Below are 27,140 nucleotides of genomic sequence, written 5' to 3'. Positions count from 1 at the left end.
TGCTATGGGCCGAAGCTGAGGACGGCAGGGACAGGAGCTAGTCACAGGTAAGACTTGAGTCATGTCCTTATTTTGTTCATTCTTTTGTCTCTGCAGCGGCTCCAGAGTGAACTCCCCCTAACCCTTGAACAGCTGGAGACTGTTTTTGACAGCTTGGAACAGAACAATAATGGATACTTGACGCCTGTGGAGTTCAGCATGGGACTAGGTAGGGACTGCACAGACGCAGAGGAAGGAAAAAGCCCACCTGTGACATAATGCTTTATGTTGGTAAGAAAGAAAGTGCAGTGGTTCTGCTGAAGCTGTACCAGCTATGAAGGGAAATGCCCCATGCTTATGTGAATATCATTGGAGAAGGGGTGCGTGCAATACTGCTGTCCCCCTTCCTGAGGCTCTGTGTTGCCTTCTTGCACAACTGTTACCTGCCTACGTGGTAGAGCCAGCTTCTGAACATCTCTTACTGGAGATGGTACATACTGCAGCCTGTATCTGGCCATGTGATCCACAGTTGTTCGTTTGGATAAGGACCCTTGTTGGATGAGGGGACAGAAATATGCCTCTTGGCAACTGTCTCCAGCTGGTTTATGCAGTGCTGTTCAAGGATATTAGTAGGAGTCCTGTTAGTAGGCTAGCACACTGGCAAAAGAGGTTTTGTTTTCCTCTTGCTGTTGCCTTTTCCAAACACTAGGAGAATGCTAATCCTATACCAGAGTTGTCATCAGCAGCACAAGCAGTGCAAGAGGTGTTAAGGAGGGGGAACTACCACTGCATTAATACCCTTTGCCGCGGGTGCTTACTTGCTTTAGCTGGTTCTAAGCTCCCAGAAAACCTGCACCCTGTTAGCACCTTCCTTGGACATGTAGATGTGGTAATGGGATCAGGTCAAAGCAAGTGAACACAGGTGGTCTAGGGTTTTCAGAAGTGATTGAGGAGGCTCTTGAGTTGCAGTGTCCTAATTGCTCAGATGGTGGTTGCTCATGGCTTTCTCACAACTTGGAGAGAGGGGGGGTCTTTTTGTTGCTTCAATTTGAATGGCCAGAAACAGCCAGCCCTGAAAGGAGAAGCTGTAAAGTTTTCCTCTGAATAAACATGGAAAGCTGTGTCTTGGGTCAGCCTGTTCTGGGAACGTGTTAACCCATTGAGTGCCTGCTGACTGTGCCTGTTTCCGCCTTGTGCCCCAGCCTGTGGGGGTGAAGCCTCGTTTGCTGGTTCTGCTACCTTTGCCAGAAACAAGAGTCATCTCGGGAGCATGGGCTTTCCTGCCCAGTGTGGTGTAGAAGGTGAACGGGTGCCATTTGGGCACCTTGGCATCCACAGTGCCTTCTGTGTTATGACTTGGTTATTCCCAAATCTCATTGTCTCAGTCATTTTTCCCAGCCATAGCCATAGATGGACATCATGAGGGTACCTGCCTCAGTGCCATTGCTGGCAGAGGTAGGCAAGATTTCTCTTTGTGTCAGCCACCAGTTGTCACGTACCACCTTGTGTTGGTGGCTTGGCTCTGTGGGACTTGACCCAGTCTAGGCAAAACACTTCATTTCTGCATTTCTTTTCAGTTGTTCTTTCTGTCTGGCTTCATTGAAATAATTTTCAGACTTTGACCCTAACGCAAGAGTTTGGCCTGGCATATTGCTGTTTTCCTTCTGGAGTGTGCAGGGGGGAAATAAAGGGAAGCAGTTCAAGCTGCAATCAACTCTGCTTCTTGAGAGGGTTCCTTGCACGGCCTCTGAGAAGTTACAGGGTGCATCTTCACAGCTGACAAAAGAGCATACATTTAAAACGTTCAATTTAAAGCAATCTGAGATCCTTCTAGGATGTCAAAACAATCTTCAGATCATTCTCTACCTCAATTTTCCTAGCTGTAAAAGAGAGATAATGAGAGATAATGACTCTTTCTTTAAAGCAGACATCCAAAGTGCCTAATCTAAACGCATCACCTTAATTAACTGTCCGAACCTCAGGTTTTAAGCTGAGTAGGGCCTGTGTCTCCACACTGCAAGTTTTTTTTACAGCACATTTTAAGAGTGGGAGAGAAGCGGCTAGGTTCTGGACATACGGAGCTAAGAAGCAGTCGAGTTAAGTGACTTGAGGTACACAAATAGTGGATATTTTTCCCCTTAGAGCAGCTTCATGTTCTCATCCATGCTCTGAACATCCTTGGCTCCTGGCCCTGTAGCTGGGATGTCACTTCTGCCTTTTGAACCAAGCAGATATGTTTTGGAAAGGAAGAGTAGCTGCTAATGGAGGTCTGACCTCTGTATACAGGATGGGGGCCTGTGTTTTGAATAGGATTGCTTGATTTGTTTCTTTGAAAAGAATTTGTTCCCAGCACCAATATTTGTCACGTGCCTTGCATAGCATGAAATTCTCATGGCATTAGTGTCTCAGCATGAAACAGGATCCAGATAGCTGGAAGCCGTCCATATGTGGGATGGGACAGGAGGGAGTGTTTGGAGGGTAAGTTCATTTTGTTCAGACACTCCACACAATCCTAGCAAGAGGCGGTCCTTGTCCCATAGCACTTGAATCAGACCAGATGTAGCACATGAGAAGGGAAGGGTAATGATCTCCTCCTCACTTTTTTTTACGTTGGGGAACTGAGGCATGGTGCTGTTCAGTGCCGGGCTTGCAGTCCCAGAGGGAGCTTGTGGGATCATTGGCAACTGAACCCACAGCGCCGCTCCATGGGAGTGAAGTGACCTAATGCTGCGTGCTTCCCATGCTGAGAATCCAAGGCCGTGGGTGGTGGATCATCTTCACGCAGATGTGAGCAGAGCCCTAACAGCCTGTTGTTGGTCTGGGAGACAGTTTCACTCCCAGCATTGCAAACTGGATGCTGACATCACTCAGAATGTCAGAACGGAGGCTCTTTACTGACCAGGAGCTGTATTTTACACCAGCAGCGTGCAGGCAGCTTCTCGTGGGGTTCTGTCGGGCTGCCATTTAAATAGCAGCTTGTTAAATGACATCCAATTTGGCTTTCTTTATTCTCCTCCTTCCCTTCTCCTTCTACCAGGAAAGTTAATAGGGATTGAATTGTGTAAACGGGCTGGGAGAATGGATCACTCCAGACATGAGGAGACCTTCGAGTCAGGCTGGTCAGATGACTTGGACCCAGCAGATGATGATGAAGAGAAACGATTCTGTTCCATGATGGAGCAGCTTGGAGCAACCCACATGTTTGAAGAGTAAGTAGGGGTGTCGCATGGCATTACTGCTACCCTGTTTTGATCTTGCAATACCAAAACTTCAAAGTACCAGCAAAGACCAAAGAGGTGAACTGAACTGCTTGCTCTCTGAAGCACTGCTTGGGCTTTCTGTACCGCTGTCTTGGGTTTTCATACACTTGGTAACAAATGCAGTGAAGTCTGGGTTTTCTCATCAGTTTACAATTACTTTTAGTGCAGTGCTTTTCGCAGAGTGTCCCAAGCTAGAGGTCATACCACAGCTGTAAAATGTAGCAGTTGGTGGCATAGAAGCCTGTCTGCACACAGCAAATGAAAAGAAGCATGTAAGGGTTAGACAAGGTAAGAGGATGAGTGTGCTGTCTGTTCCAAAATGGTGGGTGACTGTTCACATATGTTCAAACAATTGTAGTTCTAAGAGTGTCTGTGAAAGATCTGTGCTCAAGGGCCTGTTTGGGACTGGGCTGATCTTGTAGAGTGTGAAAGGCTAAACTGGGCAAGGGATGCTCACCTGAGCCTTGAAATTTGATATTAATGCTCTTGCACATGGCCCCAGCAGAGTCTGCTGGCCTCAGTGTCATCCAGCCTTTTTTTAGGGCCTTCCCAAGTGAAGTATTATGCATAACTGCTTCCTAACCGATGCACATGTGCTGGGACTGGGGTGCCCCACAGCATCTGTGGCAGCCCGTTTTTTCAGGCATTGTAGACCAATGGTGCTGCCAGTTTTCAGGGACCAGCCCAGGTAGGGGCCGGAGACAGACAGGATTGGAGACAGAAGCTGAGAGTGAAGGAGTTTGCTGCTTTCAGAGCTGCATCTGTCATGAAACAGATTTTTTTTTTTTTTTTGTCTCATTTGTATTGTGATGCAAAGCACCTGCATGTTTCTTTTAGTGGTAAACAACTTCTCCTGTCCTGAAAAATTCTGGAAAGCTGTTATGCCTCAAATAATGGAATGACACTGTGAAAGGCCATATTACTGGTCTGGAAAAATACCTTCTGCTGTTTAGAACTCTGCTTTGAAAAGCATCAGGTCTTAAAGTGAAATTATCCCATGTTTTATTTTGACCGCTTACGTGCAGTTTTATGCAATGAGTTCAGTCATGTCGTGCCTTTGTGCCAAGCCAGCTGTTGTAAAGAAGTAATATAAAACAGAAGCTAATTGGGGTTGGAGCAGGAATCTGAACTATCTTCACTGTTTTTGCTAGAAAGAAATGGTTTTGTTTATTAATGGAACTCAATATGTTCTGTTATCTAAAACATGAAGTTTTGATGAAGTGCTAGTAATTTTTTTAACTTGGGACAGAAAAAGGAGGCTATCATGCAACGGTGGCGGGGGAATCAAGAGCTTTTTGGTTGGTTTTTATTTGTTTTTTCACAAAGAATATTAAGGAAGACAAACACATACACAAAGAAAAATACCTATTTGGATAATGTCTATAGGTATAATTATTCTGTACATTTCAAGGCAGTTCCTCCAAACTACTTCATGGATTTAAAAAAAAAAATTTAAAAAATAATAAAAAGCTCTTCCCTAAAAAGAAGCAATGAAGTGATGTCTGCAGACTTATAAGACTCTTTGGGAAAGAGTAAGTTTATAAGTGCTGTGTTCAAATTGAGATGAATTAAATGCCAAAACAGTGTAATTGTTATTGCAGGTTCAGAAAAAGAAGACTTTGGGTTTCCAGAGCTTCCTCCATTGTTATCCTGATGTGACACCTTGGCAAATTCGCTTCTTTTGTTTGTGCCTCAGTTTCTAAACCAGTAAAATAAATAACAAGGACAGTAGCATCCACCAGTACAGTCCTGGTGTGAGAACAACACCTATGTGATGTGTGCTAAAATCCCTGGGCTATAACAGTTTGCTGCTTGACTGCAGCTCACAGCAAATTTGCTGAACATTCCTCTCTTCAAGTCTTGGTTTAGACACCAAATGTGTTATTGCTGAATATTTGAAAAATAATCGTTCCAGGTTTGCTTCCTAGATGACTTTTCTTTTCCTCTTTCAGATGACTTCCTTTATTTTAACCTTGCAGTAGATCTCACTCCACATGCATGCTCCATCACTGTCCAACTTCCCTCTTTGCTGTGATGGTGTAATGGAGGTCATCACAGGCAGTTTGTCTGTCCTGAGTGCATGCTGGAGTTGGAATAACAGTCCGTAAGATGACACAGAAACTCATTTGCTTTCCTTCTCTCTTGTATGCTTGCTCCAGTCCACGTGAGATTCGGGAGCTCTGGGCTCGGCTACGAAAGGAGCGTCCGGAGCTCTTATCCAATTTTGAAGAGTTTCTGTTGCGTGTTTCATCATACATAAGGGAGGTCAATCATGAGAAGGAGTCTATGGAACAGGCATTGAAGCGGTAAGGAGAACATCATGGTCGTTTGCTGTCAGGAACCAGCTGATGCTTGGATGCTGCCTCAAATGCAAGGAGAGACTGGGTTACAGGACGCAGAGATTTTGCTTGCTGTAATAAAATTACTCTCTATCTTGATCTGATCCCCATGGGTTTGTTTTGCATCAGTGCCCACCCATAACATTTGGTCTGGTTAAAATCCCACTCGATGCCACACAGGTGTTAGTGGGAATCTGTTTCCACCCTCCTCTCCTGTTTTCTTTCTGTATTCTCTTTCTCTCTCCTGACCTGTGTGCGTCCTGCCTTTTGTAGGAAGGAGACAGACCATGACCGAGAAGTCAGGTGCCTTTATGAAGAAATGGAGCAACAGATCAAAGCAGAACGGGAGAGGTTGATCTGCCAGGTACCTCATCGCTCTTGGCTGAAGTCAAACTTCCTCTGGTTTGAAGAAGAGGTGGTGGCTCATCTGGCCAAGGAACAGCTCTTACCGTGCTGGGTGTTGTATGCACAGCTGTGTATCTTTACCTCTGCAGGAAGCACTGAGACATGACAGGAGTAACCTGCTCCAGAAGGAACTGCGCAGCAAAGAACAGGAGCTGGAGAAAATCCTCTACCGCCAGAAGAAGGTAACAGGACCCAAATCCTTTCTAAAGAAGCATGTCCCCTTCTACTGTCTTTCTGCTAAGGCTTTTTCTGACCGAGAATGGTTTTCATCTGCTGAGGGTTGGTACTAGCTAATCCGGTACTAGGTAGTCTAGTTCTCTCTTGTCTCTGAAGGTGTTGAAGTGGTTCTTCAAGTGATTGGTTTGTCTTCAACTGTAACGTCTTCCTGTGAATGTTTTGTCCATGCATTTTCTTACCTGCTTTGTTTTCTCTTGGTGTTCTCTTTCTTCTTCCTATCAATTGTACAATAACTATTTGGCAAGGAAGATGGGGTAAAAATTTGGAAGCTGTGAGTTTGCAGCCTTTTGTGGTGTGTGAGAAAGCTGTCTATGGACATACGAGAGCCAAATTTCTCTAGTTTGTGTTTTCTGGCTGCTCCAAAATAACGCAGAGTGAACAGTTCTGTGACGCTTAGAGCTGTACGTACTGTATATTTGCATTTCAGCACCTAATGACCTACTGATTAATCAGTGACAGAAAAGATCAAAGCAGAAACTTTCCTTTAGCCTGCCGTCCCTAGCATGGATGTTTGTATGGGATAGTCCATTCTGGATGTCTTTTTCCTTTTTGTCTGAAGAACTGAGACATGACCCCCACAGAAACAAGTCATGGGAGGTGTCTGTAAGATGCTGGCGACTGGGGGTATCCAAGTTGGATACCTAGCTGTGACGTGGATGAAACAGCACTTCTCTGAAATCATCAGCTCATTGTGCAGCAGCTGGAAAGGCCAGCCAAACTTAGGTGCCACCAGGAAGGATATTGAGAATAAGATAGAGTTCATAATTAACTTTCCTGCTGCCCACACCCATGATGTGCCTCAATTGGTGTGTGCAGTTCTGGTCTCCTCTAATTCCACTGTGTCCTTCTTGAGTATGAAGATAGAGAGAACTAAGATGATTAAGGAAATAGAGCATCTGCCTTAAGAAGAGAAACTAGGAAAGCTTAGACTTGATTTTGGAGAGGAGGAGACTGAGGGAAGATATAAGTGAACTTTATGGACTCAGGAAGGTGGTGAATAAGGTCCACATAGAACTGTTATTCCCTAAATCGTGCAACAGCAACGGTGAGGGACACTCAGTGAGACCAGTATGAATTTGATCTAGAAGAACATACTTCTTTACATAGAGATTAGTCCTGGATTTTTTGCCACAGGCAGCAGGCAGCATCAGCAGTTCAAAAATGGATTGCACAAACAAATGGACAACAGGTTTGTAAATGTTTATTAAAAGGAGGAATAGTCAAGGATGTGGCCTCTAACATCCCTAGTCCAGGGACCACAGATGCAGGGGGTGTATGAGGGGAATGGACCATATTTAGGTGTCCAGACATGCTCTTTCTAGGTAGCATCTCCTCTTGCTGTGGGTCAAGGCAGAGTACTGGGCTACATGGACACTTACTCTTACTCAAAGGGTCATTTCTGATGCTCTTAACTCCGAGGCTTGTACTAAGCTATGTGGATAATCAGGTCCCTCTTGTGGCCTAAGACCAGTATTGCGATTGTGCTATTCTACTGTATCGCTTCCAAGTAGACAACATAAATGGGAGCGTTGTGTGCGATAGAGATTTCTTAGGGAGGGGCAGGTGCTTTGCTTAAAGCCTGTTCCCTGGCTGATTGAAAGATCCAAAGGCTGTGGGTAGCAGTTGCTGTTTCTTAGTCTCAACTCCACTGCTCAGCATATGTATGTGGTCATGCTCAAATTTTCCCTGATGCCCAAAGGACTGGAAGGCTCCAGACAATGCTGGGTGTGACTTGTGCTTGTAGCCTCAGTGGGGAGAGATGTGGGGCTTGTGTTTCAAGGAACCTAGGAAAGGTCAGCTCTGTTCACTCCTGCTCATGACTGTTGTATGCATGTGCCGGCAGAAAGCAGGGTAGCAAGAAAAAAAAGCACTTTATCTTGTGCCACAGTGTGCTGCTTTACTTTTCCTTTGAGAGTCTATCTGAAGGTGCAGAAAAGGAAGGCTGAAGGTATAAATGGGTTTCCACAAGAGTCCCTGCTCTGTGGTCAGATCACATCTCTCCATGTCCTTGCCTAACTTTCTGTCTATGTGGCAAGAAGCTGTCACATGTGATATTTAAAGGGCTAACCTTGGCTCTGTGCTCAAAACTTTTGGGAACTTTTAGGAAATGTGATCTCCTGTCCTGTATTCTGCCTGTGCTGCTGTCTCTAACACAACCACCTAGCCTTGAACCCTGCGGAGGCTGACTCTGCCACCTACTACACTGGTCAGAACTGGTGCTCCCCTCTGGTTGCAAGCATGGGTTGTATCATTTTGTTTTGGGGCTGTAAGTTCTCAGATGGTTACCACAATTTCTGCGTAGCACCAGCTTCAGCAGAGGGCCCTGGTTAGCTGGTATGGCTGGCTAGATACTGAAGTGTCGGTATGATCCTTCTCGAGATGCCCTACTTGTCATCTGAGATGAGTGGGTTTGACTGCTGCATCTGTCTTTGACTCTTTCCCAGACTACACCAGCCACTTATGAGGAATCCCATCACTGGTTGAGTATGTGACAGCAGTCTTTGAACTTCCCAAATCAGGCTCGTTAGTTGTGCTGGGGTCCTGTGCTGTCTAGAGTGCAACTGTATTTGTTATATATACATATATATACACGTATAAACTGGCATTTAAACAACATCTCTAGCCTGAGGTACTGTCTCCAACAGTAGTAAAGGCCAACCAATCACTTGACTTTCTAGGTGTAGTGTGAGATACCCCTAGCACCTCAGTATATGCCCCTTTCAGCTGCCATGGGCTCAGGAAGCCCACAAACTAGAGGATGCATTTCAACAAGTGTGCTTAATAAGTCCCAACAGACACACCCCTGCTTCTGCCCAAATTTTTCCAGTCCTCCTTTGACGCTCATTTGCACTCTGATTTCTGCAATGCCTGATAGCAGCAAGTTCCTCATGCTGCCTGAAGCACTTCCTCAGTTATGCCTGACTAATTGCATTGCTTGCTCCCCAGTGCTGGCGTGATAAGAAATAATTGCTTCCAATTCACCTTCTTGATGCCACTGGTGGTCCTGTAGACCAAAGTTGTGTTTACCTCCCTTCCACCTCATTGTTTACATCTGCTTTTTCAGCCTGTTTTTACAGGCATGATTGTAGCACAAAACCCTTTCTCTCTATGCTTAACCCCTCCTTCTCCTCTCCCATTGCAGCTGGAACATCAGCTACAGTCTCTGAACTCAGAGCAGCTGGAAACCCGTGTGCAGAATGAAAGGCTCCGGCACCTGAATGAAAACCTGCTGGAAGAGCTGGAGAAAAGCAAGTGGGAGCTGGAGGCGGTGAAGGGGCAATTACAGAAGCTCCAGAAGGAGGCCCAGCTTGAGCAAGAACAGAAGGACAGGTGGGAATGGGCAGGGAAGGGGCTGTCAGGGCAGGGACCCAGGTAGAGGAGGAAGGGTGGGCAAGTAGTTAAAGAAGAACGATCTCTGATTAGAAGCCTTGGTCTCATCAGAGGATTGCCTGTCTCTTCTTGAGGAAAAGAAGTAATATCCTAATGGTCTTATGGGCCTAAACAGGGAGTGATACAGTGTTCCTGTTTCTGGGCTTAATCTAGTAATACATAGCTGAAACATTGGTGTGTTTCGGATCCGGATGGCAGTGAGCATCCTTCCCATCTCTAGCAGCTGAGGAAACTGCAGTGCGAAAGGAGAAAATGGGTTGCCTGCCCTCACGTTGGAGGAGAGGGGGAGAACTGGGGTACAACCCAGACATCCCAGCTCCTGCAGCAGTGCTGCTTCTTCTGAATTCTCCTACCATAGGGCAGGCCCTTATCTCTCAGAATACCATGAGTGTCCTTGAGAAAAGGATGTTTGTATTTCCTCTCCCATTAACTTATTGCCCCTTTTAAAATCTTCTTTGCCCAGGGATGTGTTTAGAGTCTCCAAGAACATGCAGAAAGAGAAACAAAGCCTCCTTCGGCAGCTGGAGCTCCTCAGGTAAGCACAGGGCTGGTGGGAGATGCTGAGATCTTGTGTGCATAAGGGGCTGAGGTTTCAGTACTGTGCTCGTTTCTCCCACAGAGAGCTATGGGAGTGTATTCAAGCAGTGCTCAGACACTGCTTGTTTTTCTAGGTCCAGACAGAGTTGTGCAATCTGGCCAGCTCTGGCAGAGTACATGCTGTGTTATTTCACCAAGTAATCCCTCCACTGGAGGAATTTAGTCTTTCCTGCTAGCTAATGAGACCATGTGGAGCTCATTACCTGAGCTGGGATACATGGAAATCCCAACATGTCTGGCAATAAATAACATCTTTATCTGTGTCCCAAGCTCCCTTTCTGTCCTAGCTTTCAAATGTTAGTCTTTACTCCATTTTTGATGAGTGCTTCATTGTGTCTCTCCTGTGTCTTGCTTTGGAGCAGAGAGATGAACAAGAAACTTCGAGATGAGCGAGACGCTTTTGAAGCCAAGAAGCTGGTTAGTCTAAGAAAGAAAATCCTAATTCCCAACCACCCTCCTTCCATCTGCTGCTGTTGCTGTCACCACTCGGTGGCCTGTCACTTCCACGGGGGACAATGACCTGAGCTCACGAGGCCTGGTGTGGTGCCTAATACAGACTTCACAGCACCTCTCTGCCCATGCTAGGATGAGCTCTGCTGGTTGCTGTTGCCAACTACCCAGGTTTAACCCAAGGCATGCTAGCTTGTGACTGTCATGCAGCCCCGTGCAGGACTGCAGAGGGTGCTGTCTGCTGCACACGTGGAGTCTGTGCGTTGTGACAGGTGCTGAGCACATGCAAGGAGGGGAGTGAAGCTGGATGCATCCCTGGAGCTGGGTGGTGAGGAAGAAGATGGATTCCCATAAGTGCTGCTGGCTGACTGGGGGTGGCAGGGCATGGGAGGGGTTTAGAGTTTCTCTGACCCCTTGAGTTTGTAGCGGACGTTTTCAGATGTTCCTCTGGGTCAGCTCCCCATTCCCGTGAGCTCTGCTGGGGTGGAGGTGCAGCAGTGAGCCTTGTGTCATAGGGCTAGGAGAAAGCAGGGGACCTCTGACATCTGGAACAGTCAACTCCATCTCTGGCTTTTCCCAGTCTCCAAGATAAGTACAAATACGTGATCTATTTTTAATTCTTATTATTTTTTCATGAAAAAGTCTTTCTGTTCCCAAATGTCACTGGCAAGGCTGCTCTGTGCTCTTCTTGGACCCATCCCTGTCACCATGTGTCTTTGCCTGCTTTGCCACCATGCCCCACTTGGAAATCTGGAAGTAACTGTCTTGCAGTGAGGACAGGCAGTGGTAGGCTGCGAGAGACTTTCTGGCTGGTGTGTAAGGGAATGGGGAAGGAAGCACGGGGATCATGCCCAGGTAGGGGATGAGATGCCCTGCTGGGGGAGAGGCTGGAGTTCTCCAAGTGGAGCAGCAGCTGTGTAAAATAAATTAAATAACTGGTATGGATGGAGGTGAGGTGTGTGTGCATGTGCCTTTGTGTGTGTGTTTCTGAAATGTGAAAAAGTTTTGTTTTGTTTTTGTTTTGTTGGGGCTTTTTGTTGGTTTTGTTTTGGGTTTCTTGTGTTTTGGTTGTTTTTTGTTTGTTTTTGGTTTTGTTTTTTTCATTTTTAAAGCTGCTAAGTGTGTGTGTGCACCAGAGCTTCCCGCTCCCTCTTGGAGAAGTAATAAACACAGTCACTCTGTAAGAGTCCAGTGCAAGCAGGCAAAGAAAATGGTTTATTCTCCTCCTTTCCATGTGTGGTGCTTCGTCAGCTTCTGGGTTCCTGTGTGTGGGGCGGGTGGCCCATTGAGACCATGGTTCAGGTATGTGCCTCTGTGTGTGCAAAGCTTGTCTGCTTCTCCTCTATTCTCTCCTTTTCCCCTGCTAGGACCTGCTCAGGGCTGCTCTGAAACATGACAGTTGGCAGGTGGACCTAAGAGAGAGCCTAGCAGAGAGAGTCATAGCACAGAGGAGCTGCTTTCTCCCTTCTCCCTGTGCTGGTAGTAGGGGTGGGGCAGCAGGGTGAACTCCTCCTACTGTCATTGCTCATCTGGCAAGCCTGTGTCATGCTGGGCAGATGAAGCCTGTACTGGAGTAAGGTTTTTTTTCCTTTGTCAGCCAGGACATCTCGTTGGCCACTCTCATTTCAGTGCACAGGAAAGCAGGCCTCCAAGGGATTACAGAGATGCTGCTATCATCATACACCTGCAGAAGATCTGCTGTCCAGCCTGTCCCACCTTAAGGGGGAGAGAAAATAGCAATACTTCCCTGCAGCAGCAAAAAGAAGAGTCCAGCCTTCTGATGGGGATCCCTAGTGTGTGCACACTCTCTGGCAGAGTGTATCAATGCTTTTACAGGCTAAAAAGGAACCCAAGGCTTAATACCCTCTGTTAGTATTGGGAAGAGTTGTGTTATTTCTGTGAAATGAAAGTGTGATGAACAGTGGGTCTTTCATAGCAAAGATTTTGAAGTGGTTGGAAGGAGGAGTTGGGCTGTACACAGCTGATAGCAACCCAGCCGCTGCTCCTTTGCACTTCTCGGTGCCCAGCTTAATACCTTGCTCTTCATAAGAGTTTCTGCCCTTGCCAGGGTGGGCAGACCCTGGCCCCATGGCACTGTGGGGCACTGTTTTGCCCCAGTGGCTAGGTCACATATAGCAATGTGTGGCTATTTCTGCCTGTGTGCAAACCACTGCTGGGTGCTTTTAAGATCCAGGGGTGGCAGGTTCAATTTCACACCCATGACCCATCTGGCTATGGAGTTATGCTTTCATGCTGTTATGTTGACAGAGCAAATTTCATGTCTGCTTATCATGAAGAGTGTTTTGGGACTTTGACTACATTGGACACGTATTTGTATTTCACTGATAAACCAGAATTTTTCCCATCCAAAATGCTTGTACATGTGCTAGTGTTGTTGTGGAATCCTTGCCATCGTGTGTTGTACAGCTGTGATGTTGCGTCTGTCCCTTTACCATCCCGGTGAAGAGCCAAAAGTCACACAAACTTGGCAGGCCAATAAAGCATGGCAGAACCAATGGCAAAACGTGCCCGTTGTTTCTCCTTTCTTACCCAGGTATGTACTCTGCAGGCTGCTTCCTCTCCAGGTAGGGTGGTGCTATAGCAGATTGCCTGGGACTCCCTTTGCTCCATAGATGACTTGAAGCTTGCGACTCAGCCCCAGTGGGCCGTAACACGACTTTCTTGTTTCTGTGTGTCTAGAGAGTGCCTGTGAGTGAACCTGCTCAAACTCTGAGAGCTTCCCCACTGGAGAACCATGGGTTGGCTGAACCACAGCCTGATAGCTGATAGTGTAGTGACCAAAGGGTCACTACACACTTGGGGGTCCTTTGCCTTGGAAGATAGGTGCTTCACAGCTGTGAACCTCTCGGTGCTGGATTGTTTCTGAGGCTGGAGCTTTTCTTGAACACCAGTTTTACATGTAAAAGATGTTTTGAGGTTTTTCCCCTCAAAATTCCTAGTTGGGTGAGGTCCTCTGTGGAGACCGGAGTGTCTCCTTTTGTTGGACTGCGTTGCGGTAAAGGTGTCCTGGGAGTTCTGGCCAACAAAGCAGCAGCTTAATTTTTTGCCTTTTAAAATAAGCCAGGGGTTATTGCAGAAATAATCTCCATAGTCCTCCCTTGGGCTGTGGGCAGCACAAAGGAAGGTCTGCCCAGAGCTGCCTGCAGGTGTTTGGTCAGTTCAAAACTGCTGCCAGAGGCAGATCTGGCAGGCTGCAGACTCTTCTTTCCCCACCTTTACCCCCAGAAATAACTTGTAAGGACGTGTCAGGAATCTCCAGGCTTACAGAGTGAGCCCATCTCCCTTTTCCCCAGCGCCAAGGCGGTGGGCACCTTGCCACGCTGTCTCACTTCATGTTTTGTGTGTGTAGCCAGAGCGGTTAGCCAGTCCGTTTGGGGGGGGGCCTAGGCTTTGGCATGGCATCTGAGGGAGCTGGCAGGGGAATCCTCTCTGCCACAGCTGCTCCTGTGTGATCTTGGGCAAGTTGCTCATCTTTGACTCTGTGGGGGTGACAAAACTGCTGTATGGGGGGGAAGAGGGTTGCAAGAAGAGTTGTCCTGCTTTCTCCTCTGGGGAGCTGGTAAACACTGGCTGTAGGAAGTGTGTAGTCTGAGGTAAGTAGGAGGAAAGCATGGATAGGGACGTTCATGTAGGGCAGACCATGTGCATGGCCCTTTGCAGAGCAGTCTCCTTTCTTTCCTATGGTGCATGGGCAGCTCTGGGTGAGTACCAGTGGAGGAGGGGTACTAGTGCCTTCTGAGGAAGGGGCAATTGGTCTGTCCCACAAAACATCAGCATAATAAAAAGGCAGGTGGGGAAAGAGAGATTCAGCTGTGAGACCAAGTGGAGAACAAACCACAGAAATGAAAGCTCTGGCTGGCTAGAGGAAGAGTTCAATTTGGAGCACCACCATTTTTGATGGATTTTGTTGCAAAGGGGAAAGCAGCATCAGTGATGGCTTCTTGCATGAGTTAAACGAGCTGAACTGAGAAAAGCAAGCCCTGTGCTCACCTCTGTTCAAGCCTGCCAGGGGGGCACTACAACTGCATGGTGTGGGGCTGCAAGAGCTCCAGCCTTGCCTCCCCAGAATGGTCTGCGGAGGTGGCAAGTGGTTGAACTGGGGCTGGTCAGGTTCCTGGGTCCTAATCGCATTCTTCATCCCTTCTCTTTTCAACTTCCAGGCGACTCAGAGCAAAAAGCCCCTGTTGAAGAAAGGGTCAGTGCTAGGCAGTTACCTGCTGGACGACAAGCCAGTCAAACGGTTAGATGGGCGTCTGTGTTGTGTTCGTGGTGTCAGTCTGTGCCCACTGGAGTACCCTGTCAGTCAAGCTGTGTCCTGTGTCTAAGTTCTCCCACCTTGGTGCTGGCTGGTTTTGGGAGCATGGGGGGGCTGCAGCTTGACTGTGGCTCTAGCTGCCTCTTGGCATCAGGTGGTGTTGGCTCAGTGTGAAGCTGAGGATGCTGTTAGCTAACTTCCACAGGGGGGTGACCCCTCCTCAGCTGCTTCTACGTGCAGCAATGGGTGAGCAAACCTAAGTGCTATCAGAAGCTGTGGGAGTGTTCATGGGATGGGAGTCACAAAGGCTGCCTCTGACCAAGTCAGGCAGCTCCATTAAAATGACTGGATCATCTCCCACGTGTGCCAGTTCCTCCTTGGGCAGAAATCCTGTCCACTGGCGCCTCATGCCAGAGCACATATCCCTGGGGCATGGGAGAGGGCAGGAGTTGCACAAGGCTTGTGTTCTCTCTGGCAGCCGAAAGCCCCAAGGAGAGGGCCCAGCTCCAGGTGGGTTCAACCTGCCTGTCTCCCTCCACACTTAATTAAGAATTGAGCTTCAGGCTCCTGGGCTCATGGACTGATGGAAAACCGGGTGGAGCGGGGCTGATTCTTGAGCCCCAGCTGGGAGGTTGCTTGGATAGGTCTGAAGCAGAGCTCTTTCATGGCTCTGCTTTCTCCTCTGGGGAGCTGGTAAACACTGGCTGTAGGAAGTGCGTAGTCTGAGGTAAGTAGGAGGAAAGCATGGATAGGCAGACATGTTATCCATGGGATCAGACAACCAAGTTCTCCCATCCTCCTCCCCAGCTATTTCTTGAAAAGATCCTGCTAGCTGCTGCTGGCATAAATCTACCTGAAAGGCTTAACAACAGGTGAGGGTGATGTGAGGAGGGGAGAGGTATTTGTTGGTCCTGTCTCTGTCCCAGTGCTGTGTCACACCACATTGCTTGAGAAACATGAATAAAATCCATTAGATCTGGAGGCACTGTTCAGAAAGTTTTGTGTTTGTCCCTTTTTTTCCCCCCTCCCAAAGAGGCTTTTGAGTCTCAGCCCCTCATTGCTGCGACTCCTGCCAGCCCTGGGAGATGGGGGCCATTTCCGTGAGCCTGTGAGGACGTATCTCTTTTCCATGGGGAGAGGTTCCAGCTGGCCTGGCTCTGGGCTGGCATTTGGGGCAGATGCAGGGAGGACAACCAGGAATGTGAGCTCCCTTTCACAGAAAACGTGTAGGCATGGCAGCAGGTGAATTTTGCAGCCCTGGTGAGGTGTACTCACAGGAGTGAGAGAGGAGAGTTGTTGCTTTGATTTCTGCACTAGTAGCAAGAGAAAAATGTTGCAGAGAGGTGGGATGTGCTGCCTCTGAAGAGATTGAATGTAGTAAGCCTCTTGTCTCTCTAATTTGCTTCCAAATGCAATCTGGTGGGCAATGAAGGCAATGGAGATACCTGTGGTGGATAAAGCCCTTTGAGTTCTAAGCCATCTCACTCCCTTTGTCTAGTTCTTTAACCATAGAAAGTCAAGGCAGAGCCGAGACGCTGCCTTGCTCCTCAGCAATGATTCCAGCAGTGTAAATCGGTTATTCTAGCAGTTCTTCTGAGCACTGTTCCTCCACTTACCATGTCAGTTCTACCCCCAGCGAACAAAGTGCGTTAGCCTGCTCTTGTGTAGGCACAGTCATTGCACCACCTGCTCCCCACTACCACAGCTCGGGCAGGGGTCCTGGGGATTTCTTGCTGTTGAGAGCGCAGCGTGGCTGGTTGGAAGCTTTATAAAACAAACATCTTTCAGGTCCTGGCTCCCTTACCTCGGGCCGGGAGTGGATGCAGGCCAGAGCAGAGCCAACACCAGGCAAAGTGACCCTGGTGTGAGCATGCTCACTACAATTAGCACACCTGTGGCAGGTTTCTGCTGCCTGGACTCCGTAAGACCCTGCTACAGCCGTGTTCGGGAGGTGATGGGGTGGTTTCCAGGCGCACGGGGGTGTGCCTTCAGCAGAGGGCAGTACGGGTGTGCGCACTGCCGAAGGCCACCCCGAGGACGATCAGCCAGCCCCCGCCCCGCTGCCTTCTGTCAAGACCCTTTTCACTGACCTTGAAACCTTCGTTACTTCTTTCTGTGCTGTATTTGGTAACAAAAATAGAGGGGGGTTGTTGCCTTTTTTTTTTTAATGTTTTTCCTGTTGCCACCTTTGTATGCTTTGCCTCATTTTTCAGTACTGAGGGAAGTGGGAGGCAAAGAACGCTTGAAAAATCCAGAAGGTGGGAATTTTTATTAAAATTAATGAAATATATGTCGGCACATATGAGTACAGCATAGGTCAAGTGAGCTGTCTCTCTTTCCCTAGGGGTGCTGCTGATGCCTTAGTCACAGGGAGTATGGGGAGTATATGTATGAAGCAGAGTTCCTGCAAGCGTTGCATATGCACTAATTGGATTGCATTGGTTGTTTTGGGAATTTGCAACCTCCTCCTTTTCCTCTCCCCCTCCCACCCTATTTGTGGTGCCTGTGCGCTTTAATACAGACAGCTGTCCTCTGCGGACCTTCCCTTCGCTTTCCTGGTGGATGTGGCAGCGGAAGAACCCAGCAGAAAGAACTGTAAATACTTCCCAGGCAACGCGACATGGCTGAAGACAGGAGAAGGAGGCAGCACCAGCTTCGAAGAGAAGAGCAGAGACAAAGAGAGATGGTCATTGGCAGCAGATGCTGAGTGGTTGAAGATGACTTTGATGGGTGATGCTGACTGTAGAAAAAATGCAGATGGATTAGATGATGCTCCATTGCCTCCTAGAGGACAGCCTGTTGGCACTGAAACCAGGGTGAGTCTAATTACTTGGGGTTCTTCCTCAAACACCAGCTATCAGGGACTTGAGGGTTTCTGACTCTCTTCCCGTCTAACTCCAGCTCCATAGGTTTATAGTGCAGGGGTCCAACGCCTAAATCAAAGCACAGTCCGCAGCTGGGCTTTTTAAAACTGCATCCCTTTCTTTCATTGTAGCTCCAGGCACTAGAACCAGCCAGCTGTTCCCCAGACCGCATCTTTAAAGTGGTGTTTGTAGGGAACTCCGGTGTTGGGAAGAGTTCCTTCATCCACCGCTTCTGCTATGACAGGTTCTTGGCTGACCTCAATGCAACCATTGGTAAGTAACAGGGTTCCTGACTCATCTGGCTAAGGGTGGGAAAGTCAGCCTGGACACATGCTTTTTGCCTGTATTTTAGCCCAACTAAAGGTAAAGATGGTCCCTTGCCCAATTTTGAATCAATCTTGCAATTTCCCTGAACTAAATGGTGTTGATCTTGGCCATCTGCCTTGCAATGGCAAGCTGCTCTCTCCCCATCCTATCTTATGATCCTTGTTACCTTCCTGACAGGTATTGATTACCAGGTGAAGAGTCTGATGGTGGATAACACCCAGGTTGCCTTACAGCTGTGGGATACAGCTGGACAAGAAAGGTAAGCAATTTCTGTGAGGATGCCCTACTGCCAGACTCAGTGTAGGAAATGGGAGGAAAGGGAAAGAGTGCGTGCACCTGGTTTCTGTCTCTGGGAAAATTGTTAGCTTCAGAAGGACCAGAGAGGTTGCAGCAGCTATTCCAGTGCTGAACCTGCAGCAAAGGTCTGTTTTGGAGATTTCTAGAAGCTGTGGCTGTGAAGCAGGGCCTGAAGAGACGGAAAAGTAGTATTCCATGTGTCTGACCTGCATGCTTGTGGCTTCAGGTAGTCTATCCATAAATCACTGTATGGTATGGGGTTTGAAGCTCCTCTAGCCCTCAAAGCTCTCCTGCATCAGCCTGCTTCTGGGAAAAGCTGCAGGACAGGGCTGCAGATTAGGATAGAAATGAAGGCTCTGGATAGACATCCTGTTCTCAGATTCAGTTGTGCTACTGCTGCCCCCAGCTGCTCACCCCCATTTGCTATTCAGAGGGTGGAAAGGAGGGTGTGAACCTTTCCAGATGTGATTCAGACAAAGCCAGCTGAATTAGCTTGACCTGTGATTTGAAGTACCCTGCTGGACTCTGTCAGTGAAGTTATTGGCCCCTTCCACTGTCCCTTCTGCTGACGGACTCGTGGAAGTGATAATCCTTGATAGGTGGGCAGTGTAGCTTTTTGCGACAGTGAATGAGTTCCTCATCTGAAGGCCTCTAGTTTCAAAAGCATGGGCCGTCACTGGATATTACCAGCACTGTCGGTGAGGATCAGAGTAATAGAGGACACACTTGACCCTCATCTGCTACTAGAGACATAGGCCCACCATTATCGTCATGTAAATTATTAGACTTTATTTAGGATGCACTTGGAAGCTGAAGATGAAGAGCTATTTCAAGGGGGCTGTTAACCTCAAGAGCCTGGCAAAAATAAGTACTGGGTATTTTGGGCTAAATATGTTATGCAGGCAGCTGAGGTCATGGAAATATTATAATCCTGAGCTGTGCCAACAGAGCAATGATGCCGTCTACCGCAGTCAGCTAGACCATGCAGACCTGGTGGGAATGTACTTGGTGGGAATGTAGGAGTATCTATTGAAAAGCAAACTATTTTTTCCAAAATCAAGCTTCATGCTGAAGAAATAATGATTTTTGAGGGGACTCCTGTAGTTATTTCAGTGCTGAAGCTGAGCAGTAAGGAGAGTTGTTATGACATGAAGTGTGACATTTTACTGAGGCGAGATTGCATCAGAGGCCAAATTCAAGATATTGTCTCTGCAGAAGGACCTTTAGGGTAGGCCCCTGCAGCATTAGCAGGTCTTAGACATGTACTTGCAAGAGAGAACTTGGCTCAATGCTGATATTGAATAGGAGACCTGGGAAGAAGCAAAAGCTTTTCTTTCTTCTAGAGGAATATTAATTATTCCTAACTGGAGGTGTCCAACTGTGATTATCCTATGGAAGAGAGAGAGGAACCACTTGGAGCGTGCAAGGAGTGACTTCCTGAGACTGGTGCACGCTACATTTGATGTTTCTTCTGGAGCATCTAACCTGTCCTGTAGCTCCAGAGGTGTACCTTGACTGCCAAAAATAGAGTTTGTGCTTTCTCAGTTGGGTAGTTGCCAGAATGTCATGCCCTTATTGTAGTGAGAAAGAACAGGCTTCAGGCAATCATCTGAGGAGTTCAGGAGGGTCGCTACTTGCTGTAGGTTTTGTTGGCTCTTAATAGAATAGGAGAGCTTGTTATCCTGTGCAGGGCTGAAATACATAGCTCTCTGGTGAGATCTCAGTATTTGTGTTGCATTTAATTTCATCAGTTTGTAATCAGTGTGGTTATATCATGGCCTTGTCAGAAGCTGCTTACAGATTTTACGGTTTGGGTTTTTGTTTTGGTTTGATTTTGGTTTTTGTTGGAATTTATTCCCAAAATACAAGTCTGTGGTTCTAACTGGTACCCACAGGACACAGTAGGTGTCTGGTGGGAGTTTCTCCTGGAAATTGTGTCTAACTGCTGATTTTATGTATGATGGCATTGCTTTATAGATTCAGAACTGGAAACAGACTGTATTGATGCTAAGATCTTAATTGCTGTTTTGGCAGCACTGGGGCAGATATTATGCATGCCTTGTTTATACTGTGGTGCAGCTTAGTCTGCAGATTCTTCCAGACTCTAGAGAAAGGTCATGGCTTTTCCATCCATTTCCCTTTTTATAGGCAATTACCTTTTCCTATCCCACCTAAACAGATTCTTCTGTTTCTTTCCTCCTGACCTGCAAAGGTCTTCCTGCCTTCTCAGCACCATGTGTTTGGAAAGACTCCTGCTTACGCATGGCTGCCTGACCTGCCTCAAAGGTGCAAGGATCTGACCTGTCTGTCGCCAGTCTGTACACACCAGCCCCAGGGGACACATCTCACATACAGGGGCTGCCAGGCCTTGCAGAGAGCCTGCACTGAAAGACAGATAATCCCATTCTGCTTCTGGTCATTACACAGCTGTGGTTCTGAGAGTGCCTTTGGTTTCATTTGGGCTCAGGTTTCGGAGCATTACCAAGCAGTATTTCCGGAAGGCGGACGGGATTCTGGTGATGTACGACATTACGGCTGAGTGCTCCTTCACGGCGGTGCGGAATTGGATGAGCAGCGTCCAGGTGAGAGTGGGGCCTTGGCTTTCTAATGCCGGTGGTGCTGCCACTGCCTAGCTGCAGACCAGCTCCAACAGTCTGTCTGGGAGCGATGTTCTCTGACGCCCCAGGAGGGCCTATTGACCATGGGAAGATGAATTATCAAAGCAGATGCTATGGGTACTGCCTGTGGTAGTCAGTCTGGGACCAGGGGCTTCTTGTTGAAGATACCAAGGCCAGTGGTAGCCCATTAAATGAGAGGGCTGTTTCTATGGCAGAAGATGGTGGGACCTGCCAAAACAGTAATGTGTGTTTGTAAGCAGCCCATGTGCATTGGCCATGTCTCCTAAACATGGTCACATCACACCTGTGCTCAGGCAAGGAGATCTCCTGATGTCCAGCCTACGCACAGGAAAGGGAGACGGCCCTGGTGCATTTAGGCTCAGACCTGCAGCATGCATGCACAGCGCTTCGCATGATCACATCCTGACTCTGCTTTGAGATTTCTAGATGAGATTGAAATATTAGTAATAGCTTTTTTTTTTCCTCATTTGCTTCAACTTTAACAGTTGACTTTTTTTTTTCTTTTTTATTTGGTGACTGTGTATTAATACTGTAATCTGCCCCTCTGCTTTTTATTTTCAAACTCTCAATAAAAGCATTCGTCTGTGGCTTGTATCTGCTAGCAGAGACAAAAATACCTGTCTGTATAATTTAAATAAGTTGTGTGTAGATGACTCAGAGCTGAAGGGAAATTGTCAAGGGTGGTTTTGTTTTGGTTGTGCTGAGTCTCAAAAACCAAGATCTAAGTGAAATGAATAAGCATAGGTTGGAGGTTTCTAATATTATTAACTTCCACAGGCCTGTTGGCAAAAAAAAAAAACCAAAACACCACTTAGCTATTTCTTTGGACTCTAAAAGATCAGAGGTTAAGATTTTCAAAACTAACCAGCCTCTGAAAATCAGGCTCCCTTCAGGAAGGTTAAACTGAGCACACAGAAAATCAAAGTACCTGAAATCTGTAACTTTTAATAGTCTCTCTTCTTTTCCTTTCCACATCTTAGTATTTATCTTGCTTTGAAGCTCTTCAGGTACTGTAAGTTATCCAGGGCAGTCAAGTTTAGAAATAACTTGGAGCCCCATTCTGCAGTCCTTACTCTGGTGATGTTCTAGTGAGCCAGTGGAACTAGAGGGAGTTTTACCAAAGGTAATGGGCTCCAGGAATCACCTAGGAATAACAGTTCCTACAGCGACTCTATATAAGAGTTGAAAGTTGCTTAGCTTGCTTGGCCAGTGGATTTTCAGCAAGGGGTGGTTGAGTTTAGGACAGCACATCAGACAAATAGTACCGCACATATACACAAAAACTATTCAACTTAATAAGAAGCTCTGCCTGAACTTAAATTGCAAACAGCCTATGGGGCAAACTACTTTTCTTTAGGCTTGTTATTTCCCAGAGAGGAGCTTATATCCTGACTCCCCTCTCTCAGCATCCCAGCTGTACATACCAAACATTTGAAATACATTCCCGTAGTTTAAGCTTCCTTCCACAAATCCCTGGGGCTGTTTGAGGAATGGCCCTTTAATGAGCTAAAGGGGCCTGATCCTGCTGCCACTGAGGGTCTTGTTTGCATGAGCTGGAACAGGATCTGCTCCAAGATATTTCCCTCCCTCAGCTGAGTCTCTAGCGTGCTTTACTCTGTCTCTTTTGCAGGAAGGTATCGAGGATGGAGCTGTGGTCTTTCTGCTTGGAAATAAAACGGACGCTGCGCAGAGAGAGACACAGAATGTGCCCAAGGTGGAGGGGGAAAGGCTGGCGAAGGTGTGATTCTGTGCTCTGCTGCTAGACCCACTCTGCAGCGCCCCTCCAGCTGTGAGCAGGGCAGCCTGGCTGGCAGGAAGCCCTTCTTGGAGCCATTTCCCAGTATGGTATCTTCCCTCCCCCCCCCCCCCCCCGCCCCGTTTCTCCAATGCAAACATGTACCGATATCCCTCTGGTACCAGGGAGGATGAGGTGGTGGCCAGCATGTGGCAGACAATGGCCCTTGAGGCATGCTCATGTATTTCTCTTGAGGCTTGATGCCTCCTTACAGTGATGCTCAGTCTTTGAGGGGAGCATGCATGGCTGTTTTGGGGACTCCCCTAATGCATGCTCGCAAAATCGTCCTGCCTCCTTTCTCACTCCCTGCATGCCCACTGGTACCTTGGCCTCTGGGTGGGAGGATGCAGGGTTTCAGAGGTGTTCCTCATCTTCTGGACTCTGTAACACAAAGATAAGAGAATCCAAGTACCCTGGGCAGATGTTTTTTCTTCCCAAATAACTTCCCCAGTGTTCCTTTTTGGACACTCTGGCTGGGCCGCCAATGCTGGGTTGGTGAGCAGGGCGTGCGCCCCAGCAGGGTGGTAACAGCCACCCTCCTGGCCCCCACTGCTCTCGGCAGAGTTCCCAGCGACGAGGGTGGGCCAGCTCCCAGGGGTGTGGGTGAATGGTGGGGGAGAACTGGCAGCCAACATGGGTGCTTGCTGTGCTCTCTGGCAGGAATACAAGGCTGTCTTCTACGAGTGCAGCGCGATGACTGGCTATAACATCATGGAGCCCATGCTGCACATGGCCAGGTCAGTGACCAGGAACAGTCACCCTGGGATGTTTCCCCAGCTGTAGGTGATTGGTGTGGGCTCTCCTGGGGAATGGGCAAGAAAAGGGGGTTGTCAGAGACTGACTTTCTGCCATGTCACAAAAAAGACCTGGAGCAATGTGCTCTTCCCCCTGACTCCAGGTCCTTGTCTTCTGTGCCTGGAGAGCACCAAGTGCAGACTGGACATTATCGCGTGCAAAGTTTCGTCTGGCAGAGCTGGCTGTTGAAAGATTGGGAGTTTAATTTGAATATTTCATCACAAAAACCTTGTGTACTATCCCAGATTTTAAGTTGGCATTTTCAGTTTGAAGTCTGCATGCATCTCTAAGGGTTTTTTCTTCCGTATCTTATTAAGCATTATACAGAATGTGATATTTTGGTGGCAATATTTTTAAAGGGAGATAAGACACTTTGTAAGGCTGAAAGAAGTTTGCTCCAAGACTTTTAGTTTTTAAAAAAGCAAGTAGTTTTGAAAAAAGTCTTTGAAATCTTGCAAGAAAAATATCCTTTTGTTTTCTTTTATCCCTTCACCTCCTGCTGCATCATCTCTGTTAAATTCAGAGCAGGACTTAGCTGTTCATTAACTGGGATGATTTACTTACTAGCTAGGCAAACCGTGTCTCCTGTAGCATATGCCTTCAGCATGCTTTATTGCCATGCTGCTGCCCGAGATGGCCCAGACAGGTGAATCAAACAGCCCGGGATTCTGCCATCAATGATCAATGTGGGAGCTTGGGAATAAGGCATAGACCACTCACGCCCCGGTCTGATGCTCTGACTACTAAGCCATACTGTCCCCTCTTCTGTGTGTTCAGTTTCTTTCCCTGTTCCCTGGAATTTCATGCTCATTTTCTGTGTGGTTTATCTAGCCCGAATTCCAGACAAGCCCGGTCTTGGGACTCGTCACTTTTTACAATCCTAAATGTCCCTGGCTGATAGGGAGCAAAGGGCAGAGCCAAATGCCTTGGCAGGAAGATCTCGGTAACTGGGTTGTGTTCCTGATCTGTGCTGCTTGTTCCAGGTTGCTGACAGCACAAGAAGACAGGCAGAGGGAGAGTGCCCTGCAGCTGGAAGATGTCAGCAGGAGGAAAGGGTGCTGCACATAAGGCACATGGATGTGTCAGCAAGAGACATGTGCCAACACCGTTTCACTAAGCTGGGATTCCTTTTGAGCAAGCCGAATCTGATGGTATCAGCTCTGCAGAGACCTGGGGAAGCTGCAGCTTTTCCCCATCTGGGAATTTCAAGGCACTAAATCAGGTCAAAATGCGCATATGATCTGCATTGTTCCATTTCCCAGCTCTGCGCTCAGCCCTGGTCTCTGGAGGCCTCTGCTTCTTTGGGGGAATTCGGCTGGTCTTGGCTAATAGCACAAACTGGGCCTTCTGTCTGGAGAGGTTGCTTCCCTGTACAAGGATGAAGTCTTATTCCTTTTCTTGCTGGCAAAGAAGTGGCCTATCAGCAGAGAATGGAGGACACGGTGGGTGCTGTGTTAAATAGAATTTTAGTGTAAGAAATGAAGAAATTATTTTAAATTTGGGCTAGCTCTAGGCAGTGATACATCCGTCTCAAAAAGCAGCATCTCTTCTTGGTTCTGTAACAGCAGAGCCCAGCTGAAAGCCTGCTGTGGTAAGCGGGAAAATCTCCACCAGTTCCTGTAAAATCTGGATCAGGCCCTGTATTTACTATGAAATTTGGTTTGACTTGCCAACATTGTAGCTAACTGATTCCATACGTGGATATAGTAGGAACTGATAAAACAAGTCATCCCGATGGCTTTCTTTACTTTGTTACCCGAATGGACCTTGTTACTGTCCCTCTCTTACTGTTTACAGAACAGAGAGCAGTTGCCCTGGGACTCGCAGGTGCTGGCATGTGCTGCTGATTCATAACCCGTTGCGGGAGCTGTGCTGTACATACTAGGGGGGCCATATATAGCCTGTTTTAAGGCTGAATGCTGCCTGTTTCCTCCCATTCTCTTACCCTTTCCTGAAGAGTCTCCAGCAACTGGGAACTGACTGGTCTGTGGTACTGGAAGACCCCACCCTGCTAGCCTGAGCACAGTGCTTTCAAATGTGCCCGGGCTGGAAGCAGAAGGGAGCTGCCTGTGTGAAACATACCTAGTGAAGCTTCTTCTCTTGCGGCGGCCTCGTGCAATAACCTCACTTTCCTGGTGAAGGGCCCGAGAAAGAGCAGGGTTGAACCTGTTCCTATTGGGAAGGGGCCGCCTTGTCACTGAGGAGTGGGGCAAAGAAGGGCGAGGGGAGGAGTGGGCTGAGGTAGGCACTGGCCCCAAAAGTGCGCCTCTCAGCGTAGCTGCCGCTGTGCCTGGGCGTGAAGCCCCCGGTGTTCCCTTGGGTGTGATGCTTTCTATCTTGTAGCTCCGTTGCTCTCAAAGCCTTGTGGGACTAAGTGAGCTTTTTTTTTGTAATGCCCTGTTCCCTTTCTTCTTTGAGCCTGTTTCTGTACGTGACTTTGACGTTTTAGGCACAAGATGCAATACTGCAGCCGTGAAGTAGCCCCCAACCTTGCAGCATAGGGAAGGCCTATATTTATTCACTGTCGTTCCTCTCTTGGGATAAGGTGATTACTCTGAATGTCTGTTTATTGCACAAATTTCTCTGGGAATATCCCATGCAGGAAAAGTGCTCTGAGTCACCTACGCCCCATCAGGGTTACAACGAATTTCCATGGTTCCTCCCTGTGCCCTTTACTCCTGATAGGAAAGAGGAAGTTTTTCTCCGGAAGAGCAGGATTCCTGACTAAAAGGAATAGCTAAAAGTAATAAGCTCCTGCTCAGTCCTTACTGCTGGCTGGCTGTGGTTCACAGTGTATTTAACTGCAGTAATGCCTTCCAGAGACTGGGGATCAGAAAGTTAGAAGAGGTCCAGAAGGAATCAGGGCTGCTGGTGTGGAGTCTAGAGTAACACCAGCAGTGCTGCCAGTGGAACTGCTCGTGTTCGCAAGAAACAGTGTTTGGGAAGGGAAATCCTCTCTGTTTTCAGAAACCACCTGTAATCTGAACGCAGACATAGCTTTCTGGCTTTCTAGCCGATGTGGACATGAAGGAGCACAGACATTGCCACCCGTTGAATAGGTCAAACTCACTACCTGAGTTGGGGGAGCTGCTGTCAATGATTCCTCTGCATCATGTTCCAGTCACAGGTTAATAAGGAGTGGCGCTGACTAAGAACTGGCATCTTTGGTCAGGGCACATCAGTAATGCTAACATTTACTTACCTGCAGCAGCAGGATTTGGGCAGTTGCTGCAGAAGGAAGAGAGCAGGAGCCAGCCTGCTAACGTGGTCTGAACGCGCACCTCCCACACTGTGCACAGCGTACGTGAAAGACAAAGGCGTGAAATACAGCTGACACACAAATACAGGCCAGTCTATGTATTACCTTTATCAGTGCTGTCATATTGCAATGGCAAGAACTACCACGTGGGTTTTTTTAATGTACAACCTTAAGCATGTTTTCTTAGTGTGCAAGCAGAGTACAGGCAATAAAGAAATGCTGTCTTACAAA

General features: G+C 47.6%; 1 protein-coding gene across 6 annotated transcripts in view; it reads left to right on the top strand.

The window, feature by feature from the left end:
* The window catches only part of CRACR2B (calcium release activated channel regulator 2B), a 49,399-nt gene extending 22,259 nt beyond the window's left edge, over positions 1 to 27,140 (top strand). For 3 of the 6 annotated variants that reach the window (XM_087745844.1, XM_087745846.1, XM_087745847.1), the window contains exons 3-18: positions 97 to 208; positions 3,017 to 3,188; positions 5,399 to 5,545; positions 5,852 to 5,942; positions 6,073 to 6,165; positions 9,363 to 9,550; positions 10,074 to 10,145; positions 10,567 to 10,624; positions 14,839 to 14,918; positions 17,455 to 17,749; positions 17,929 to 18,070; positions 18,302 to 18,383; positions 20,889 to 21,003; positions 22,691 to 22,798; positions 23,516 to 23,592; positions 24,634 to 27,140. In XM_087745844.1, coding sequence (XP_087601970.1) covers positions 97 to 208; positions 3,017 to 3,188; positions 5,399 to 5,545; positions 5,852 to 5,942; positions 6,073 to 6,165; positions 9,363 to 9,550; positions 10,074 to 10,145; positions 10,567 to 10,624; positions 14,839 to 14,918; positions 17,455 to 17,749; positions 17,929 to 18,070; positions 18,302 to 18,383; positions 20,889 to 21,003; positions 22,691 to 22,798; positions 23,516 to 23,592; positions 24,634 to 24,718 — 1,917 coding nt within the window. In that variant the 3' untranslated portion in view covers positions 24,719 to 27,140. Of the gene's footprint in view, positions 1 to 96; positions 209 to 3,016; positions 3,189 to 5,398; positions 5,546 to 5,851; positions 5,943 to 6,072; positions 6,166 to 9,362; positions 9,551 to 10,073; positions 10,146 to 10,566; positions 10,625 to 14,838; positions 14,919 to 17,454; positions 17,750 to 17,928; positions 18,071 to 18,301; positions 18,384 to 20,888; positions 21,004 to 22,690; positions 22,906 to 23,515; positions 23,593 to 24,633 lie in introns of those variants that run through there. The other 3 variants (XM_087745848.1, XR_015701876.1, XR_015701875.1) reach the window with 3 other exon arrangements.

The sequence above is a fragment of the Nipponia nippon genome, unplaced genomic scaffold (genome assembly GCF_047370975.1).
Source record: "Nipponia nippon isolate SJK-2023a ecotype South Korea unplaced genomic scaffold, ASM4737097v1 scaffold_10, whole genome shotgun sequence".
NCBI lineage: Eukaryota > Metazoa > Chordata > Aves > Pelecaniformes > Threskiornithidae > Nipponia > Nipponia nippon.
The sequence above is the reverse complement of the archived record's forward strand: the minus strand, read 5'-3'. Positions and strand labels throughout refer to the sequence as shown.